This window comes from Melospiza georgiana, chromosome 1 (assembly GCF_028018845.1).
Source record: "Melospiza georgiana isolate bMelGeo1 chromosome 1, bMelGeo1.pri, whole genome shotgun sequence".
In the NCBI taxonomy this organism is placed as follows: domain Eukaryota; kingdom Metazoa; phylum Chordata; class Aves; order Passeriformes; family Passerellidae; genus Melospiza; species Melospiza georgiana.
This window is the reverse complement of record NC_080430.1, coordinates 150,797,099-150,819,309: the sequence shown is the minus strand read 5'-3', so window position 1 is coordinate 150,819,309 and position 22,211 is coordinate 150,797,099. Positions and strand designations below refer to the sequence as shown.

Sequence of the window (22,211 nt, the reverse complement as noted above, 5' to 3'; positions counted from 1 at the left end):
TCATTGTTTAAGGTAAAGGATATTTTAGAAAAGCATGTCTTGTGGTCATAAGGGGAAGGGCTTCTTTAAGAATCAATATTAAAAAGTTCCTCCAAATGTAGAGGTGGAAATATGAACAGATGGTTAAGTGGCATAAAGCACAAAATGAAATCAAAGGATATTCAGTGGCATTTAACAAGCCTTCAGGAAACTAAACTCAGGCTTGGTAGATTTAAGCATATGCAAGAGGGTTCTTGCAAAGACTGTTTTTAAATCAAAATTATAAATATGTATTTCTGAAAGTCATTCTGCAGATAATTTGCACTTCCAATAGACTCTGAAATTGAGAGTTTTTGCCAAAGTTAAATTCTGCCTTTTGCAGCACACAGCAGGCCATGTCTGCTCAGCTCAGTACTGTGGGGACTGGCTCTTTCTGAAGCAGGAACACATCCTGTTCCCAATGAGACCTGGGCTGTGCCGGTCAGACAGCCCAAATACGAGCATCCATCCCCTAAACAGGATATAGGGCTGCCATGGCCACATCAATCCCCTAAAATTTTAGTGAGTAAACTGATATTTAAGGGGAAATGGCTTCAAACTGAAAGTAGGTTTAGATTGGATACTGGGAAAAAATTCTTCCCTGTGAGGGTGGTGAGGCTCTGGCACAGGTTGCCCAGAAAGCTGTGGCTGCCCCATCCCTGAAAGTGTTCAGGGCCTGGTTGGATGAGGCTCGGAGCAACTTGGGATAGTGGAAGGTATCCCTGCCCACGGCAGGAGTGGTTGCAACTGGATGGTCTTTAAGGCCCCTTTCAACTCAAACCATTCCATGATTCCTGATTTATTCTTTATCTCTGCAGCCTTGTTGCAGAAATACTTGGACAACTATGACCTTAGCATAAAAGTGATCTACATCCTGGGCACGCTGGGCTTTTCCCTTGGCACTGCAGTGATGGCCATGTTCCCCAACGTGTACGTCACCATGATAATGATCAGCACGATGGGAATTGTCTCCATGAGCATATCCTACTGCCCCTACGCGCTTCTGGGACAATACCATGAGATAAAACAGGTATGTGGAATATTTGGAGTATGTATGTGAATCAAGGGGATTCATGTTTCTCTTAGGATCATGGTGGCAAAATAGATTTGTTAAGTCCCATTATTGAAGATACCTGCTTGGCTGGGATGTGTGCCAAAGAATAGCAGGAGCTGGTGCTGAAATCAGATAGTCTTGGCATTGAGTTGGCTCAGAGGGGGTCACAATTGCTTTTTCCAATGCTGAGGTATAAAACAATCTGGGTGCATATGGCAGATGAAGACAAATTAAATTATTATTGGAGTGAATATTTGCTATATATCTAGTTGTTACTCCTGTCTTGATGTGGTATGGTAGTGTTACTCAGGTTTTTCACAGTCTTAGATTTTGAAGTGAGTCTGGAAATACAGCTGTAATTTTGGGGATGCATAAAGCAAAACAATTCTGCTGGAAACAAGGATTGTTTTACTTCCCAACAGTGTCATTCCACTGTTCCATTTGGATTACAAACTACAGGAGGAACTTTTATTAGGAGTTCCTGAATTGCGCTTGGGAGGAGGATTCCTTGTTATAATAATAGAATTAATGTTTCATGTAACAACAAATGTTTCATGGAAAGTTGTTTTTACAAAACCTAATCTTGGAGCTGATGTGAGCTAGCAGTGACCCTGTCAATATCTGCCTCGTGCTGCAGGGTCCTGAGGAGGCTGTTGATGAGCAGATAAGGAGGCTCTGGAGTTGTGTCATGGTGCTGCACAAAGATGATGTGAAATTGACCATGGGGCTGAGAAATTCGAGGAAAGTTCTGGTGTTTAAGTATTGCTTTCATCCATTGTTTTACCTCCTACTACCTTTCTTATCTTCTTGCAGTACATTCACCACAGCCCTGGGAACTCCAAGCGAGGGTTTGGCATCGACTGCGCCATCCTGTCGTGTCAGGTTTACATCTCCCAGATCCTGGTGGCCTCCGCACTCGGCGGCGTGGTGGACATGGTTGGCACGGTCAGAGTCATCCCCATGGTGGCTTCCGTGGGATCCTTCCTGGGGTTTTTGACAGCGACTTTCTTGGTGATTTACCCCGAAGTCAACGAAGAGCCAAAGGAAGAGCCCAAGGGCCTGGGTCCTGCCGAGGCGGCCGAGGGTGCGGAGAAGCCGACGGTGCTGAAGCTGACGCGCAAAGGAGCCGCGGCGGCGGAGCCGGAGGGCGAGTCAGCCGTGTGAGGCCGCCGACGCTTGCTCACCCACATTCCAAGGAGTGCAGGTGCAGGATCAAGAACTTTTGTTGTGGGTTTTTTTTTTTTCCAGGAAAGCAAATTAGGACCTTCACTACTTGTAGCTAAAATTTGCAGAAGAAAAGGCAGTTTCATGCAAAATTGTAAATGAAATTCTGTAGTCCTTCCTCTAGGTTTGAGCAGGTCGCTCTGATGCTAATTGCTTTCTCTACAACTTAGAAATGTCATTTCTGAACACTTTTTTATTAAGAATACATTTAGATTTCAAATAAGTTTTATTAATCTGCATGAGACTCACAGTGTATACAATTAGCAGTTAGAAAAATTAAGTTTTCAGCTGTTTTTAAACTAACAGAAAATGGAAGCTATCTCGACCTATAGTCTCTTGCCATTTTTTTGTCTGAACATTTCAGATTTCACTATGCTTAGACATCAATCGATTTTTTTCACAAGCATGATGTTACTGGTCTGACAGCTACGTTAATTTTAGACTTCATGTTTTTCTTAGTGCAATTACTGCAGACTCCTTTTATTTGCAATTATTTTCAAGGAAAAACAAAAGCAATTACTGCGGTTTCTAAGAAACTGCCGTGAATTCTTTTAGTCATACTATTCACAACCTCTCCCAAATCTGCTGCTTGTCAGGAGAGGGTGACACTGGGTGCTGAATGTCAGCTGTAGGTGGAAGGAGCAGCAGCTGGGAGAGGTGACCAGCACTCACAGGTTTCTTTATCACAAGTGCTGCATTTAATGAATGTCGTTGGAATACGCTGTGACAATTTTTAGCTGAGAGTTTCACATGCTGGTGAACTCGGGGGTTTTCTCAGCATTTAAACCTGATCATCTCTGGATGAAGCTGCCATGGAGAAAGGGCATCTCTGAGGGCAGCTTTGTGGAAGGGGGCGTGCGGATTCTCTTCCATAGGGAAAGGAAGTCATTGATTAATTGCACTTTTTACAATCCTTTAACCTCCTGGCTGGGAATGCAGCAGCCAAGGTAAAGGCACGGGGTCAGTACAACAAGGAGAACCCAAGGCCTACCTCTGTCACTTTATGGCATAGTCTGGGTGTATAAAAATCTGTGTCAGAAACAGTTTTTAGGCCTTAAAATTCAAATGTTGCTGTTCCAGTCCCTGTGTTGGAGGAATTGTAGGCCAGAGCTCTTCTGAGCTGCCGTACCAATGTTGTCAGCACATCCTCCATGTCCCCTTCTGTGAGTCAGGACACAGCTGCAGTGCAAAGATACTTTTCTGGAAAGAGGTTCAAAGAGTTATGCTAACTTGGCTTAAAATAGGTTTGGATCATTATCCAGCACCCATTTAAAGGAACTTTCAAAACTTGTGATTCACAAACTTCCGATTGTCATTTGTAAGACACGTTTGTGATGCTGTTGATTCATTTTGGCTTGGGCCCCCCAGGCTGCCTCAAACCGTGTGCTGGACAGGCAAACACAGCACGGTGTGAGATTCCTGCTGCCTCAAACTCCTCCTCCTCCAAGACTTGCAAATGCCTGTGTCAATCATGCTGCAATCCAGGCATTCAGACAAAGAAGCTATATTTCAATATGAAAAGCAGTTTTTAATGAATTACTTGAATTGTCAATGTTTTTGAGAAATGGATGTTTGGGTGTATTTGTAGGTGGCATCTGTGGGTTTCTCTGAAGGCTTCCAGTCAATGCCTATGGCCTCTGCTGTCAAGGGTGATGATGTTTTCAGGCTGGTGACATCACAGAGCACTGAAGTACATGTAATCACACAGGACTTGAGGTTGTGTTTGTTTTTCCAAGTGTCTTGAGGAAGTCTTTCTTCTTCTATGGTGAATATTTTTTATGTAGAACATGTACTGTGAACTGTGTTCAGCTAGGGGAGCAATACTACTGAAGAGTGTGAGACCTTACTGAAGAAAGCAGTTGTGAGAAATTCTGCCGTGAATTTGATCATCTCAGTTACATTTAATATATTCTGGTGATGTTCATGTGTGAGAGACAAGTGTTGTGTTTCACCCTAGAACTGGCATTCATGTAAGTTACATGCTGAGTTACACATTTTAAAGTGGCTTTAATATTTTAGTTTTGAAGCTCCTTGAAGATTCTGCTTTTGGTTAAATAACCGCTGTCAAGTATTCCTTATTTTAATCCCTACTGCTGGAAAGGTTCTTCAACGATTTAAAATCCTGCATCTTCTGACTGGTGCCAGCCTTACCTTTTTCCCTAGGGTTCCATGGACCAGCATGGATCAAATCTCCATTAGTCCACATTGCACTTTGTAAGCCAAGATCTCTTTCACTGCACCGTCACACTGACCAAGCAGCTGCAGAGAGGGTGGAGAGGCTGAAGCTCCCTCTGACTTCAGATGCCACAGAGGGAACATGAAACCATTTTAGGAGTGAGCTCACCCATGTTTATGGAGCCTTCTCAGCCAGGGAAGGGCAAGGACAGAGGAAGGACCTTTCATTTGGAACCCAGAGGCTTCAAGCAAAGGCAGGGCAGGGCCAGTTTTGTCACAGACAGCATTTGGCGTGGCTTCATTTCTAAGAACTGGATGTTAAAATCTGTGTTTGAGAGTTTTTTATGGGGCTCATAGCACAGGAATATGCACATTGCCACAGCAGGAAGCTGATTTCACTCCCTGGTAAAGGCAAAGGAAATAATTATTCATTGTAAATGTGCTGAAGTTTTTTGTAGTGTTGCCAGAAGAATTAATGTGGGGAGCCCCAGCCAAAGCATCTCCTCCTGTCCTTGGGTCAGCCTGGCAAACCCCCATGCTGGCTTCACCCAGTGAGGTGTCCCAGGGGCTTTTCCTTGGATATGAAAGTCATCTTTTAGCCCCAGCACTGCTCAGTGTGGAGTGGGCAATGATTTATTTCGTCATGTGTCCCTGACCTTATCTTTTCATACAGAAATGATGTTTTCTTTTGGCCATAATTAAAGTAGTACAGTTTCATGTGTTTGTTGCAGAGCTTGTGGAAAGAGAAGTTTTAGGTGGCTTTTTTCATTATTCCTGGTGACAACTAACATCCTTTGTTTTGTTTGTATTCCTGTCTAGTTGAAGGACCATCAGTGTAGTAGGACTAAGGTTTAGGAGTTCAATTCTGTGTTGTTCAATACTATAAACAATTTTAACATGTTCTGCTGCAGTGCTGTATGCAGAGGCACTGCTGGGGTTGATCAGCTGCACATTTCAAGATGTTTCATGTGAGACCAGAGGAGCTTTACCTAGAAAGGTGCAGTGTGGGTTTGGCCCTGTTGGGTTATTCCAGTCCAGTGAGATCTGTGCTGTTTGTGGACAGCAATTTCAGACTCCAGAAGCAATAATTTCTAAGTTTCTCTTAATTTCTCTTCCTGCTGGTTGGTTGACTTTCATAGAGATTTATTGCCTAAATAGGTTTTTAATAACACAAATATGGTGTTTTGCTGGTGCTGGCTGTGAGTAGCTGTGGAAAGATGGGGGTTGTTCATCATCAGGAGGGAGGAGGCCAGTAAATCCAGTGGAGGTTTGTGCTCTTGAAACACACAGTGTCCTTTCCCCTTTCATTTGGAGCCTTTTTCTAGGCTCTGAAATATTCCCAGCACATCAATGCCAATGCTGGCACTCAGACCCCAGGATGGAACAGGCTGCGTGAGGTTTTCCTCATAGGCAAGGACTGAGTCCTTCTTATCCCTCTCCCACCTCATCTGAACCCCCAGCACTTGGACTGACAGCAGAACCACGGTGCTTTTTGCCAGGTACCTCATTAAAACCTGGTTTCCATCATTAAGAACGTGGTCCAGGATCAGCTTGGCTTCCTCCAGCATCCACCATGAAAAGCAGGATTTTCCTGGCTGCCAGATCTCACAGCCATGCAGGCTGAGGTCACATCTATGAGTAAAGGCAGAGAGGGTCACACTGTTCTGGGAGAGCTGGGACATCTGGGCAGGAGGGAAGCACAGGAGCAGGTGCTGAGATTTGGGGGTTTTAGGGATGTGTGTGTGTCTGTACCTCTGTGTTTGGACATTTCCAGACACACTGCTCGGGCCAAAATACCTTTGAGGGTTGTGTGTCGCTGTCACTGTTCTCCACAATGTTTTCAACTGAGTTCTTCCAGGTTTCCCTCATCCTAGTCTGATGCAAGACAAGCTCAGCTATAACTATGTATCCTATTGAAATGAACAAATGAACTCCTGCATGATATTCCAAGCACATGTAGCAGCTTCAGCATCTGAAGTGTCTGTGGTGAAAGAGGAGTTGGTTTTCTTTGCAGCTGTTTTGTCCTCGTTTCCTTTGAATAGGCCAAATAAATGTAATGGACACCAAATATTGCACAGAAATGTTATGGATGACTGTGTGGAAGAAATACCAAATTTTATTTTTCTTTGCAGAAACTTTATGGTTCCAGAGAGTTCTTTAGCTGTTTTCCTTCCTTAAATGACAAAGCTGAACGTTTGTAAAGCACGTCACAAAATGGTCATTTGGAAAAATGGAGCTACCCAAAGCTTTTCTCTTTGTCATGTTGCATCCAAAGGAGCTGCAGCAGCTCAAACACCAACTGGGGTTTGAATTTGAGGCTCAGCAGTTCAGAAACTGCCTTAGAAAACAAAAAAAGGCTCAATTCCTTTTCCTGGCATGGCACTCACACCCAGTGATCTGCTCATTAAGGTGTTCCAGGTTTTCCTGTCTTTAAATTAAAATCACCTCCTGGAAAACCAGTTTGGTTTGGTTCTTCAGCCCAAGCAGCTTCACCTGAATTTCCACCTCATCTTCCCTCACCCCTGGGAGTACCAGGGGTGCCCAGGAGGGACAAACACATCCCTCACCAAAAGAGAGAATCTGCTGTAATTAAAGGGCTTTTGATGCCCTTGCAACCTGCTAAAATTTTAAGGAAAATGCAGAGCATGGTTCAATTTGACCTGTTCTAGCACTTTTATTCTTAAATTTGGAAGTTTGGGGTGAAGCTCTGGGAGCATTTAATCAAACTTAGTGTCACCTTATTTACTGTGTACCTACTCAGTCCTTAGCAACAGCCAAATTGTAATAAATTACCCCAAAATCCAGACTTTTCTCTCAACAAATTGGCAGTTCCCAATGTGAATTTGTTTTGCCTGATGTAACATGAACACTAAGCCCTTGAAGTAGCCAAATGACCAGCTTATTTTAAATGCCTCGTATTACTAGAAAGCTGCATATAGGCATCTCATAGTGGGGAAAAAATTTAAAAAAAGAAAAAAAAAAGAAAAAAGAGAATATTTAGTTCCTTTGTGAACTGGCCATATGACAACTACTTTTTTATCAACTTATTAAGTTGGGGCACTATAATAGCTCTTGCTGAGTTTAGCAATGTTTATAAGCATGTGTTAAACACATAATGTTGTTTTATGAGGAAAAAGGGATAAAGAAAAGTGATGTCACAGATGAATGTTTGAGTGCGTAGATGGCATAATGTATGTATGATTTTTATTTCTACACTGTTGAGCTTATTTTCTGTTTAAAGGTTAAAAAAATTGTTGCATGAGAACTGTTTTATTGTGTTCTGCACTTTCTGTTCTTTTTTGTATAATCTTGATTTTTTTTTCATTTATGCATAGAAAAGAAAAAAATCAGTTTAGAAATATTCTACTCCACGAGACATTGTGTTCCAATCTGTTGTTCCGAAGTTCGATCTTAATAAACATTTCAGTAAGAGTTGGTGGCTCGTGTCCCTGTGGTGTTTGTAGGGAAGGTGAGCAGAGGGACACCTGGTCCTGAGCTGTGCAAGGCAAATAACACTCACCCGCACCCCAGAGCTTCAGAGTATTTCCAAAAATGCTACAGCCAAACATTGCCTGGCCAGAGTGCAGGTGTTGCAATTCAGAGATGGTTCTGAACTCACCTTGCCAGGGTTCAGGTGTAACCCAGGGGACAGCACAGGTGGAGCAAGATGGGGATCCCCGGGGCAGGTGTGTGTCCCCAGCTCCAGGCTCTGCTCTGACAAAGGGTGGTGGCTGTCACACAGAATCCATCACCACTCATGCCATCATTGAAGAGCTGAGGGTCTCCCCAGTCACCTCTGAGTCTATGATTTAATAGCCACAAGCAGCTCCCAAATAATCAGTTCATATCCAAACTCATCAACCTCTGGGACTACTGACAACAAGAGGGGAAAGCTGGAGCCAGATCACAAACAGCAGCTGATAGGTAAACTTGCAGTGAAGAGCTCACTTGTCCCATTTGGTTTCTAGTTCCCTTGACAGATTTCATCTGTGATTCTTCCTAAAGGAAATTCCTCAGAACAAATATCAGCGGGCCTTGGTTCATTTTTCATAGAATCATCACAGAATTGATTACACTGGAAAATACCTTCAAGATTGAGTCCAGCCTATGACCAATCACCACCTTTGTTAAGTAGACCAGAGTGCTGAGCGTCACATCCAGTTTTTCCTTAAACAACTTGAGGAAAAGTGACTCCACCATCTCCCTGGGCACCCCTCTCAGTGCTTGGAAACCCTTTCCATGAAGAAATTCTTCCTAATACTCAAACTAAACTTCCCCTGGTGCTAATTGAGGCTATTTCAGCTTGTCTTGTTCATAGGATGGACTTGATGACATCCAAGGTCTTTTCCAACATAGGTGATTCTGTGATTGTATGCTTGTGCCTCAGGAGGAGGCCAACACCCACCGGGCTACAACCTCCTGTCAGGGAGTTGTGACAGAGTCTTGCCTGAGCCTCCTTTCCTCCAGACTGAGAGCCCACAATCCCTCAGCTCCTCCTCACCAGGCTCGTGCTCCAGAGCTTTCCCAGTGCCATTTCCTGTCCCCAGACACGCTTCAGCAGTGCAATGTCTGTCTTGACATAAGGGGCAAACAATAGAAACAACACTCAAGGTGTGGCCTCCCCAGTGCCCAGCACAGAGGGACAGTCACCCCCTGGTCCTGCTGGCCACACCAGTGCTGACACAGAAGCCCAGGATGCCATCCTCCCCCTTGCCCACTTGGCCCACCCCAGCTCAGGTTTGGCCCCTGTCAGCCAGCATCTCCAGGGCCTTTCCTGCTGGGCAGATTTGCAGCCACTCTGCCCCAGCCTGGGGCACTGCAGGGGCTTCTTGGGACACAAGGGCAGAACCCTTGCTCTGCTTGAACCTCACCCCACTGCTCTCACAGCACCCACCCAGCCTGTAGCACTGCAACTCTCCAGCACATCAACACTCCCATCCACCTTGTTGTCATCACAATTTTACTGCTGAGGGTTCCCTCTATGACCTTGTCCACATCCACAGGACAGACACGGAACAGGACTGGGCCCAGGGGACACCACTAGTGACCAGACTGTTGTATTGCACTAAATAGGTTATTTAGCTGGTGTTTTGCACTGGGTTTGGTATTTTGCACTGAATAGCATGTTTGTTTCACATGGTTTGTTCCGTTTCTCCCCCAAAGCCCCTGTGGTGGTGGTCTCTCCCCAGGTTACTCCTCCCCTCACCACTCCCACCACTCACTTGTATCCCATTGGCGGTGGCTCCTTTCCTCCACCCCCCTTCCCTGGGTTTAAAATCTCCCACCATCACACAATCGATCCCTTTTCTCTCTCCTGGACTTCTTGGAGTGGTTCTGTAATAAACGTAGGACGTTCCTTCCGAGGAGAAAGAGCCCCTCCCATCTTTTACCTTTGTCCTTGTGAGATTCAGAGGGCCCAGGGGTCCAGAGCTGGCTGAATCAGACCCTCGAAGGCCCCGAGATCAATCTTACACCAGACAACACTGCATGTGACACCATTCCCCACCACTCTCTGTTCCCGGCCAACCTGACAGTTTTAACTCAGCCAAGAGTGCCCCTGCACAAGCCCTGGGCTGATGGCTTTTCCAGGACTCTGCTGTGGGAGATGGAGTCAAAGGCTTTGCTCAAGTCCAGGGAGACTCCATGCCTCACTTTTCTCTCAGGCCTGATGCGGGTCATCCATGGCCCAAGGGACATCAGGCCGCTCAGGCAGCACCTGCCTTTCCTAAACCCAAACTCCCTAGGCCTGATCCCTCAGCTGCCCTCTCTGGGCCCTGTGATCCCCCCTCACCGTGATCTGCTCCAGAACCTTGCTAGGCCTCGAGGTCAGGCTGACAGGCCTGCAGTTCCCCACAGCCTCCCTGTGGCCCTTCTTGGGCATGGATGTCACACTGCCTCCAGGCAACTGGGACCTCCCCAGCTGGCAGGGAATGATGACAATGAAGGATGGGAGAGAGGCTCTTCCATGGGCTCCCTCAGCAACCCTGAGGGACTCTGGGCCAGGCCCCCACACTTGGCAGTGTCTGAGTGGCTGCACAGGTCACTGATGACTTCCTCTGGGATTGCAGGGGGTCTGCTCTGCTCCCTGTCCCTGTGTGCCAGCTCAGGGGACTGCTTGTCCTCAGGGTAACCCATCTGACTGTTGAAGGCTGAGGCAAAGAAAGCATTCCATGCCTGAGCCTTTCCTCGTTCCTTGTGACCATATTCCCCTCATCCCCACATCGATTAAAGAAGGGTGATTTTCCTTGGTGCTCCTGTGTTCCTAATCTTCTTTAACAAAGACCTTTTGTTCTCTTTGAAGGTAATGGCCAGATGAAATTCAAACAGGTTTTTGCTGTTGTGATGACCTTTCTACCTGGGATCAGGGCAGGGACACGTGGGGGGCTGGGTGGGAATGGCACTTTGGCACAGCACGGGGCTTCTTTGGGGATGTTTAGGGGAAGAACACACAAGGTGGGACAAGAGAGAGCTGCAGGTTGATGAGGGAAGAACAAGTGTCAGCAAATTGAGGGGCAATGGCCTAAACAAGGCCTTTGTGACCAGGGACATCAGCATGGAAACCACCAGGCCACTGGGGCCACGGGTGGCCATGACAACCTGGCCTTTGTGACCCGTGGTGACATCATGCCCTGAGACCATTGTGACACGGGTCCATGTCATGGCCCTTGGGGCTATAAATACCCTGCAGTGGCCACTCCCAGGACAGCAGCTTCTCTGGAGGCAGCAGCTCCTCAGGACACAGCAGCTCACCTTGGTGATCCGGGCCAGTGTCTGGCACAAAACCCTGAAGATGTGGAAGCAGCAGGAGGAGAATGCCCATGGCCAGCCCCAGCAGGAGCAGCCCCTGCTCTACCAACGGCTTGGGCCAGCAGCAATGCTGCCACCAGTGCAAGCCACGCTTGGTGTGCCACTCTGCACTGTGGCCCAGCTGGCTTGGAAGCACCTGGGGCACTCTGGGACAGGGCATGGGGGCAACATCTACAGAGATCTGTTCACAGGCCTGGGCCCGTATATGCAGGGGAACAGGTCCACCCTAAGAGCCTCCAGGAGGGTAAACGCCCACCAGGAGGCACAGGGGATTTGGTGGCCTGCCAAGCAAACCGCGTGGCACAAGCGGCTGTGCCCAAAGGATGAGGCGGCTTTGGTGAATCGTTTGCATAAAAAGAGGGAGGAGCTGGGCAGGTTGGAAGACAAAGTTAATGCAGAGATGTTTAGAGCTACCTTCTCCCTGTACAACAAAAAAAGTCCCATGACATCCAGGAGCATCCTCGGGGATCCACCAAGCCCCATCCTGGAGCCAGCTGCAGGCCATTCAGAAAGGCACAGAACATCCTGTGTTTCCAGAGATGTCACAGGAGGGACACCAAAGTACTCAGAGTTTGTGTCTCTCGACCAGCTGTTGGCCGAGCTGTGCCCTGTCTCTGGTGACTCTCTGACCTGTGATACTCCTGTCAAGGAGCTCCTCAAAAACTGGGAGCAAAAAGAGTTCCTGGTCAGAGAAGCAGCAGGACAGCGGGACAGAGAGTCAGAGAGTGCCTTGTTTCTCCCACGGCATAACAAAGAAGGATGTGTCCTCAGGGACACATCAAGTGTCACCCCGGGACTTGCTGCTGGCTCCCAGGGGCTGCACAGCATTTCAGGAGTGACCAAAGACTCAGCAGAGACAGAAAACAACCCAGAGATGACACCTCCTGACCGGCTGGCACATGGGCACTCTGACCCTGGCAATGAGCCATCCTGTGATGCTCTTCTAAAGGAGCTCCTGGCAAAGCGGGAGGCAGGAAAGCTCCATGGCAGAGCCTGGGCAGGAGAGGGGGACAGCGAGGCAGAGAGCTCGTTGTCTTTCACACCAGAAGAAGACGAAGAGCCAGAAACTTCTTCTCCAGACAGCGATCCCTATGGCAGGGGGCACAGCGAGCCTCTCCCCAGGCCAGAGGGGTTTGTGGGTTGCCCCTCGCCTGCCAATGCCACAGACAAGGCCAGGCCAGCAGGCATGGAGGCTGGGCGTGCCCAGGCCGCCCCTCCCCAGGAAAAGTCCCATGGATGTTGTGGTGTGATGTAACAGCCCGGCTCAGTACCCCGGTTCTTTCCCCAGGTGTGCCAATAACCCCTCCCTTCCCCAGGGCCTTGCTCCCTGCTTAGTGCTGTCCGTCAATCTCGGCATTCCAGCAAGGATGTTGTGTGACTGGGGAAGTTCAGAAGTCCTGGGGACATTGGGCCATCCAGGTGTCATTTGTCCCCTGAGACTTCCCCCCTTTACCTGGTTGGTGGGATCCCTACCCCTTCCTCTCCCTCCCCCTGGGGTTAAAAGACCCGGCAACCACGGGGTTCTTCCGTCCTGTTGGAGCTGCTGCTGCATTCAGAGGCTGTGTGCCAGGAATAAAGTTCTGGACTGAAACCCTCCAGCAGAACCGACTCCTTCTCCTTCACCTCGCCTTGAAGCCTCTCCACCAGAGGTAAACCTGAGCTCCTGCACGCCTAGACTTGTCCCAAGTGCCCAGCTGCAGCATCCAGCTAAGCCAAAGGTGTCTCTGAGGTGAAACCACCACAGTTGCCACCTTTGGTCAAGCGGCAAGGGCCAGATGAGCCCAGGCACAATCCATCCGGCACTATTGGTATTTCATTCCAAATGTGGCGATGAGCTTCCGGCAGGAGCTTGCCCGGTGCCTGCCCAGCCCCTGGCACGCCGCGTTCCTGCTTGCCCCGCTGGCAGCGCAGCCGTCCCGCAGCCCCCGGCCCCACGGCCATGGCGCTCCATGGCCAAGACGGCCGGGCGGTCTCTGCGCCGCCTTTTCTCCTTCAGCTGCCTCAGGGGGCAGCCGCAGGAGTGAGCCCGGGGCCAGCAGCAGGACGGTGGCCAAAGATGCCATGGCTCACCCTGGGGACACCCAGCTCCCAGGGGCAGCGGCAGGTCCCAGAGGGAACGGCTCTAGGGAGATGAAAGGGCGGGATGCATGGATGGATGGATGGGTGGATGGATGGATGGATGGATGGATGGGTGGATGGGTGGATGGATGGATGGATGGATGGATGGATGGATGGATGGATGGATGGATGGATGGATGGATGGATGGGTGGATGGATGGATGGATGGATGGATGGATGGATGGATGGATGGATGGATGGATGGATGGATGGATGGAGGCCAAGGCAACCATTTGCCAAAGGTAGGTCCTGCTGCCGGCCCCAGCCCCTCAGCCCATGGCACCAGCAAGGCAGCCTGGTCTGGGAGAGCCGGCTGAGGAAGGATGACAGCACTGCATTGTAGAATCCCTGAGGAGCTGAATGTAGGCCCGGGCTGCATTTTCAGGGGGCATCCCTGCCCTGCCCCAGCCTGGATTTGGAGCTGAGAAATGCTCCTTGGGCCTCAGCATTGCAGGTAAGTAAAGGCAAACACATTCTCTCTTCACATAACAAATGCCTCCCTGCATACCTGCGACAAGGACTGGAGAGAGGTGTTAACCCTGAAAGAAAGACCCAGCATCCTCATCTCTAGAGGCACCATCGGGACTCCAGTGCAGAGAAACACAGGGTGAGGGAAGACCAAGGGGATGCTACTGGAGCCCAGCCTCTCGGACTGCTGTCTGTTTAATCTCTTCTTCACCTCACCCCAGCCCTACTCTTCCCCATGCCTCAACACCCCAAATTTTCCCCATTCCACCCCAGATCTCCCCAGTCCAACCCTCTATTCCCCACCCCAACCACCCTAAACTTCCTCCTTGTCCTGTTCCTCGGCTGTTGAAATGGCCTGGAAAGGCTCGGGATGGCCTTGGGGCAGCCCGCGCTCCAAAGGACGAAAGGAGTCTTCAGGTTTTTCGGTCTTCAGTGTTGTTTATTAATTCTTATCTACAATTTTTTCTCCCGGCCCGACAGAGGTCCACACAGCAAGCCAGCCATGAGCACACTGACCTCCCTCGGGGCGGTCACTTATCTTTATACCAAAAACTACATATAAGATATTTACCTTTTCCCCCCAATACCTTTCACCCTTATTGACAAGTGCACATTCAGTAAGAACCAATCTCAAAGTGCCACCATCACCACTGAAGATGGATGACAAGAAGAAGAAGAATAAGGACAGGACACGCCCTAATTCCTCCATCTTGTCCCTTAAAAACCCCCCTGTACCGAAATTCCAAAACCTGTGTTTCACACTATAATTAATCTATCCCCGTGTGATCCTCCCATCCTCATACAGCTGTTACGTCCTGTGCAGGATCAAAGTCTAACCACCAAACACTTCTGGCAACGTTCCAGGACCTCTGAACCCCCCAAGGGTTGTCTCGGTGACTCTGCACATCAGGAATGTAGTGCTGAGTTCCCACACCCCCTCTTTCCTTCTCACCCTCCTCTTTCCTGGCCCTTTCTATCTCTGTACCCCACATTTACAGTGAAATAAATCTCTGTTGTTCACTTTGATAGATGGTCTTGTTGGCACTTAATTTGGGCAGAGTCATCTCTCACTAATCCCATCTCAACAGGGCCACACATCTGCTCACAGCACTTGAGCTGTGGCCTCCCCAGTGCCCAGCACAGAGGGACAGTCACTGCCATGTCCTGCTGGCCACACTGGTGCTGACACAGAAGGCCAGGAGACCACAGCGTCCCTGCCCAGCTGGGCACACACCGGCTCAGGTTTGGCCACTCTCCGGCAGTACCCCAAGTCCTTTCCTGCTGGGCAGATTTGCAGCCACTCTGCCCCAGCCTGGGGCACTGCAGGGGCTTCTTGGGACACACGGGCAGAACCCAGGCCTTGCTCTTCTTGAACCTCACCCTGCTGGCCTTGCACCATCCATCCAGCCTGTCCACATCACCTTCCTACCCTTCAGCACAGTGGCACCCTAACCCAACCTGGTGTTTTCACCCTTGGCATTAAAAACACTGGGGAATGCAGCCACCAATGCACCTCTCATATGCTAAGTGAGCACTGGCAACTGCACTAATTCCCCTTTTGGCCAAATAAAGCTCATCCATACACTTTACCCTGGAATTAGTTTAAGGAAGATGTGAAAACTTTAAACAAAACAGACTGTACATCAGGTACAGCCTATGCAGTTGCTTTTTCACCAGTACAGAGAGGAGAATGGGGACCTTCCTCACTGGTGCAGGAGCCTCTCCAGACACCTGCAGGGCAGCCAGAGAGGGGCTGTGCTGGGTTTGGGTGGAATAGAGCTGAGTTACTTCCTAGTAGCTACTTGCCTCCCCTCCTGGTTCTACTCTGCCTCACCTTGAGGGGCACCTGTACCTGGAGAGCCCAAAGTGAGGGGGGATTAGGTGCAAGGGAATTTCCTGCATCCCTGTCTTGTCCTGGCACACTGACAAGTGAAGGGGCCCTGTGCCATGTATAGGAGGAGGGGAAACCTTGACCCTTCCAGCACCATGGCAGGATGAGGCCTGGAAAGAGGGACAAGAAGCAGAAACTCTTGCAATCTGTTGTTCCTTTAGGGTGATCCCCCTGCTCTGCTCAGGGGTTGTGACTCATCCCTGGCCCTGGGACTCTGATCCTTGTCCAAGAGAAGGATCACAGGGTGCTGGAGCAGGGGGCTGGGCCTGGGCTGGCTGCAGTGTGCTGTGCTGGGGGTGAGCACAGTGGATCTGGGTCAGCCCCCGAGCTGTTGTTTATTACAGAATAACCCACAGTGGCCTTGGAGTGGCTCAGAACAGCCTGGAGAGGAGCTGCTACAGCACTGCCTCAACTTCCCAGTCTGGACCAAGAACAACCAAAAACCAGTGTTGTACCTCCCCCAGCCCAGTCTGCCCCAGAGGGGACAGTCCCTGCATTCTCCAGGCTCTGCAGCAGCTGGGGTGTTTCCCATCCTGGGGGGCAGGGGTGGCACATTGTCCCCACGTCCCCATGTCCATCCCCAGGTGAAACCTCGTGCATTTGCAGACCCTGCAGCAGTGTCAGCCTGGCTGTGGAACCCTCACTGCACACAGAGCTCACTGGGGACAGAGACAATTTTTAGCAGAACAGTGGCCCAAATCCTGGTGACAAGGGTGGCATTCTGTACTTTTGTGCAGCAGTGTCCCTGTCCTGACAGCTGGGGTGGCACAGGGTCACCCACTGCCTCTGAGAGCAGGGCACCTGTGCCAAAACACCAGAGAACTCACCATGGAGAGGGAAGCAAGATGCCAGGAGGAATCCTGCAGGTTACAGTGGCAGAAGAAAAGGATGCACACAGGTAAGGAATGCAATCAGGGGGTGAAGATGGGGTTTAGTTCCATTTGCCTCCAAAAGGACTCAGCTGGCACTGAAGGGAAATGGGGCCTGGTCCCATGAAAGCCCCCAGGAGGAAAATGGGGCCTGGTCCCATGAAAGCCCCCAGCAGGCTGTGAGCACAGGCTGGGAGGCAGAGGAAGGGGCTGCTTCCTCCCTTACTGGGGAGATGACAGCCAGCACACAACAGCCTGGATTTCCAAGCAGCTCCCATCTCCACAGCTGGGTTATTTCTGGAAGCAGACACTGCCATCCCTTGGTTTGATCAAAGAATCACAGAACAGCTCCATTTGGAAGTGACCTATATGGATCATTGAGTCCAACTTCCTGCTCTACACAGTGCCTCCAAAAACTGGATCATAGGACCAAGAGCACTGTGGGCTCCTGGCAGGTCTCTCTGCTCCTCTCAGGTGTTTCAGGTTGGGAAACCAGGAAAAAAAAGAACAACAGCAAAAAGGAGCTGAACAAACATTAACCTTGAGGTTTCCAAGAAGCTGCAACATTTCCCTGAGAGAGAAGGGAAGGGGATGGCAGCACCAGCTGGCCTCAGAGTTTCAGAAAGAAGCTGACCAAGCCCAACAGCAGCACAGCCTCAGGGCCAGGGAGGGATGGGGAGTGCTCAGCCCAGTCACTCACAGCCTCCCTTCCCTGCCAGGGGCAGCTCCTGCTCCCTTTGTCCCTTCTCTGGGACACAGTGACTCACAGAGGCACCTACACCTGGCCAGGGTCTCACTGGCACAGGGGAAAAGAGCAGCTCTGAGGAGCTCAGAGGTGCCTCACCACCACCAAGGGACCCACGGGAAGTACCTGAAACTCTGCTGAAAACTGAACAGAACCTCACAGGGCTGTGACTGCAGGTCCATTCCCACAGCTGAAATCCTGGAGCAAAGCTGAGATGGTCAGTGAGCACCTAAAACCCAGCTAAAAAGACAAAAGCAGGTCTAAAAAGTATGCCAGGAATGAAAATCAATAAAGACAGCAACAGGTGGGCAGCAGGTTGGTACAGCTGGTTCATTTCTGCAGCCAGGGAAAGTTCATTAACAGCCCTTGTATGTTCAGTAAATTCAGTATTTAATTCCTGTAATTACCCCAAGCAGCCTAACCAAGCCAGGGCAGGAAAGAAGGAACCTGGAAGTCACAGATATGGGGCTCAAAAGGGGACATGTTACAGCAGAAGCTGTTTCAGAAAGGAGAACATGCAGAGAGAAAACCCCAGGCAATTATTTGTTACAGCACACAGAGAGGAGCAAGTCAGTGCTAAAAACAATATTCTTGGTATCAACAAACAAAGGAAAACAAAGGCCAGAGTATCAATACAGTGTTTAATATTCTTAAATGGATATAAAAGTTTAAAAAAAGGAAAATTTCTGTTACCATGCTATGATAAAAACTTTTATCAGCAGAAATATACAGAGCCATAAAATTTCTAGTCATAATATTTTCCAGTTGTTTATATGCTTTTATTTAGCCCTACACTGGTTTATATTTATTAAGAAAAGTAGCAGCCCATTTTGTCCTTCTATTTACAGTCTTTTAGACACTGTTTTCCACTCTGCACTCATGCAGATAAAACTATTCTGCACAGATTTATCTGCAGATAAATGTCACCAGTGAAAAACCCCTGTGCATCAGGCACCAGTCAGGGAATGCTGCTCTGGAGACTCTTCCAGGCTGCAGCCCCTGGTGCTTGCTCCAGGGTTTGAGGAGAGGTTTTAGGACTGTGCAGAACTTAAAATAAAGCACGTTCTACCCAAAATAACAGCAGTTCCTCTGATTGCAGGAACAAGAACTGAAGGGAGGAGGGGCAGAGGTTGGTCTGCACAGAGACTGAGAGGTACTTCCAAAAGCAAGTATAATATATACAGGAATTAAATAAATTAATGCTTCAGTTAAAAAAAAAAATCAGTTTCACAAACTGTTCTAAATGCCGAGTGCTGTGCATTGCTTTCAAAGAAAAAATACATTTAAAAAAATAAAATATTCATTGGAAAGACATTGTTTCAGCTGGAGGAGCTTTCAGTGCTGTGGGGAGAGTCTGCTTGTGCCTGCATTTTAAACAACAGCCCCAGAAATCCCCCCAAGGGTTAAGGACACTGCCCACCCACAGCTCTGAGCTCAGAAAGATGATCACAGTGACAACTCTGCAAGTCCAAGTGCACTTGGTTTTCTAAAGGCATCATGAAATCCTTTTCTAATCAACCTTGCACTGCTGAGAGAGAGCTCCCATGGAATTACTGAGCTGGCTCTGGGGTTCCCAATGTGACCCCAAACCCTCCCCAGCACCTCATGTCCAGTTGAAGGACAGTGTCCTGTCTTCTCCCATTTCTGTTCCTTTACCAAATGTGCAGGAGCAGGACAAGGTGTGAGGGAAGATTTGCTTCCATTTCCATTTTCTACAACGCAGGGATGGAAGCCCAATAAATACAAGACAATAACACTGGCAGGTGCTGAAGTAGATGCAAAATGCTGAAGTAAACACAGTCCCAGGTCTTTGCCTTTCCCCAGAGGAGGCAGAACATCTGGAACAGTGTGGCTATCCAGCCTTCCAGATGGCAATCTTCCCTTCTTCCCTCCCTGAGCCACTGAGGACGTACCTGTCCTCGGCCGAGCACAGCGCCTTCACCGCGTCAGCATGGCCGACCAGCTCCTTGTCCACACTCTTCCTCTCAGCACTGACCACATAGATCTTCCCTTTGCTCTTGCCCTGCAGCTTCCCACTGCTGCCAACCCACAGCTGGGGGAACAAAACAAACCCACATTTTCACTATTTCACATTTCAGTCCAGGAGGTTTATGTGGCACACTGGTACAGTGAAGGTTCCCTCATGCTTGGCTGGAAAAGGGGAACACTGAAAATTTCCTTATCAGTATAAATAAGGGGCTTGGCCACCATTGCTTCTGGCCACCTCAGCTGTTGTGGCATGTGCTGAGGGCTCCTGGAGGTTGCCTCTGTTCCTCTAAGTTCAGGAAACCCCCTGTGCCCCACACTGGAATGTTCAGCTGCTGATTGTGCCTGCAATGGGGCTGCTCTCCCTCACCCCTGTGTAAGGCACAGTGTGCCCAAACTACAAGAGCAGAGGAAATCCAGGGAAGAGCAACTAAAACTGCCAAGAGAAAGGAACAGCTGTGTCCTGGGGTCATATGAGCAAAGATCAGAAAATGGCTTGGGTTGAAGGGGGTTTTGAAGATCTCATTTCAATCCCCTGCCATGGTCAGGGACAGTTTCCATGAGACCAGGCTGCTCAGGGCTCCATCCATGAATGGGATGGGGCAGCCACAGCTTCTCTGGGCATTCTGTGCCAGGGCCTCACCACCCTCACAGGGAAGATGGAAAAGCCAAGACTCCTTAGGTTGGAGAGAAGGCAGCTAAGGATCCTTTACAAAAGGTTTATGAGCTAACAGAAGAGCAGATAAGCTGAATGTAGAACCCCTGTTCCACCTGAAATTAAGGAAGTCAGGGACATGTAGGAACTAGAAATTGTTCTGTTTCACTGAGAAGAAAGTACTTCTCTGTACAGGGCTGGCAGTGAAACTCATGAACCTGCTGCTCTCCAGGGAACTGTGGCACCAGCAAGTTCAAAATGAAATCACAGCCACAGAGACTGGGTCAAATACCAGGTAATAAAAGATACAGGCCAAGGTGTCAGACAGAACACATCCTATTTCAGATAGACACAGCATGCAGCTGGGTTTCTTCCCAGTTTTTTAAAGAAAAACAATGGATTTTTTTAAATTAAAGCCTGTGACTGACAGCCCTACCAATGTTGTTGTCAGCCTTTACCAGGCTGCAAGTTCCCTCTCCATAACTCATTGCTGTAGAGGGAACAGGAGTGTGAGTGGTGGCACAGGGTCTGCTTGGAGCCTGTCACTAGTGGTGCACCCAAGGGTCACTACTGGGCTCAGTATTGTTTAATTTATTCATAAATTACTTAAGAGAAGAAAAAGGAACAAAGTTCTTGAGTAGAACAAAAGAGAGATTAATGCCTTGGGGGGTTCCAAACAATCCTCTCACTCCCTTGAAACAGAGGTTAAATATATCAATCTCTGCCTTGGTGAAGAATATACTAAAATGATTTTCCATTTTAGTACAAAAGTCTAACCAGAGGCTGAATACAGAGTAAACTTCCCTATTCCATTAAAAAAATCATTTTTGAGGAAGGAAGGAGGGAAAATCTGAGAAAAGGATTCCAAAAGTTTTTTTCCCAGCAGATATACATTAGCTATGTATTTGCAAAGTAACCTTGAATGGACCCCCGTGATACACAACTACAATCACTTGCACAGCTCCTGATACCACAGAAAAGCAGGTACACAGAGGCCAACAGTGACATGGACACAAGATGCCAAGGCAGGAATCCATTGGCTCCTTTGGTCTATCCTGAATTAGGAATGTGGTAACTAATCAAGGAAAAGGTCATCTACAAAAACAGGCCAATTAATTGGCATTTGTTGTTTGTCTGGTAACCTTTTTTCAAGGCTTAGTCTAAGGAGCCCTGAGATAAAATATCAAAGGACCTAAACTTTCCATTTCTACAGTTCCCTGGAAATGTCAATGGCTAATAAATGTCACCAGACATTTAACTACTGATGAGGGCTTTTGCTTGCCATGCATTTTGGGGTACACCTGCAACAGCCATTTGTGTTAGGCATCTTTAGCTTCTCTGATTTCAAAGAGGAATCAACATTCCAAACCTCATGTTCTTATGCACCCACCCAGTGAGGAAGCAATGACAGCTGCAAACAAACAAAACTTCAGTACAGAAATGCACAAGAGGCAAAAAACAGCCCAGATGTCTCTCACCTGATTTTTAACTCTTATCATACAAGTAATCTCAGAGCAATCCTGAAGATGAATCTTTTGAGGTGTACTTGAAAGGTCTTTGGTGTTCCAAACGTACAAGTCGCTACTCCCCGAGTAAGAGGCCCACACTTCATCTCTCTAAAGCACAGAAAGATACATTTAAGCACTGCTGACAGAAAATGTATCAAAATAAGCAGGGCTTGTAATGCCACATGGCCCTGCCTCCTTTAAGCTGTCAGAGTAAGTGCAATACCTCTGGAAAGAGCTGGAAGCCAAGGAAAGAGAAACACACATCCTTCAGGTGCTGCTCGATTTTCATCTGCAGTTGAAACTCCTGAGTTGTCACTACAAGAATGCAACTCCTGGTACCTTCAATATTAAACACACAGAGTTAGTAACAGGTGCCCACTTCTTCCATCTCTACAAAACATGGATGAAAAAAGCAAAAAAAATTGGGACATCCAACAACTGTCTGGTTTCTTTATGTGAAGATGATTTGTGTAATTATTACAATTTGAGGAAGGGACTTACAGCACCACAGTTGGTCACTGTGAAGCTTCATGGAGGTGAGATTTTGGCAGGGCAGCTGACAGACACGGTTCACCTTGAGAGTGCTGATGTTCCAAGCAATCACCATTCCATCTAAACTGCTGGAATATGCTTCACTGCTGGCACAGATTAAAAAAATTAAGAAGTATAGTGTGCATTCATGCTCAGAAGAAA

At 48.4% G+C, this 22,211-nt stretch overlaps 2 protein-coding genes across 6 annotated transcripts in view; one reads left to right on the top strand and one right to left on the bottom strand.

Moving 5' to 3' along the window:
* SLC45A4 (solute carrier family 45 member 4) overlaps positions 1-5,456 on the top strand; it is an 83,075-nt gene extending 77,619 nt beyond the window's left edge. For all 4 annotated transcript variants that reach the window (XM_058021861.1, XM_058021860.1, XM_058021862.1 and 1 more), the window contains exons 7-8: positions 837-1,048; positions 1,886-5,456. In XM_058021861.1, coding sequence (XP_057877844.1) covers positions 837-1,048; positions 1,886-2,236 — 563 coding nt within the window. In that variant the 3' untranslated portion in view covers positions 2,237-5,456. The remainder of the gene's footprint in view (positions 1-836; positions 1,049-1,885) is intronic.
* A 12,540-nt stretch (positions 5,457-17,996) lies between these two features.
* The window catches only part of DENND3 (DENN domain containing 3), a 32,574-nt gene continuing 28,359 nt past the window's right edge, over positions 17,997-22,211 (bottom strand). Inside the window, exons 20-23 of one of the 2 annotated variants that reach the window (XM_058034502.1) lie at positions 22,020-22,156; positions 21,742-21,857; positions 21,489-21,626; positions 17,997-19,422 (exon numbers count right to left, since the gene is read on the bottom strand). In XM_058034502.1, the coding sequence (XP_057890485.1) occupies positions 19,222-19,422; positions 21,489-21,626; positions 21,742-21,857; positions 22,020-22,156 (592 nt within the window). In that variant the 3' untranslated portion in view covers positions 17,997-19,221. The remainder of the gene's footprint in view (positions 19,423-21,488; positions 21,627-21,741; positions 21,858-22,019; positions 22,157-22,211) is intronic. The other variant, XM_058034511.1, reaches the window with a different exon arrangement.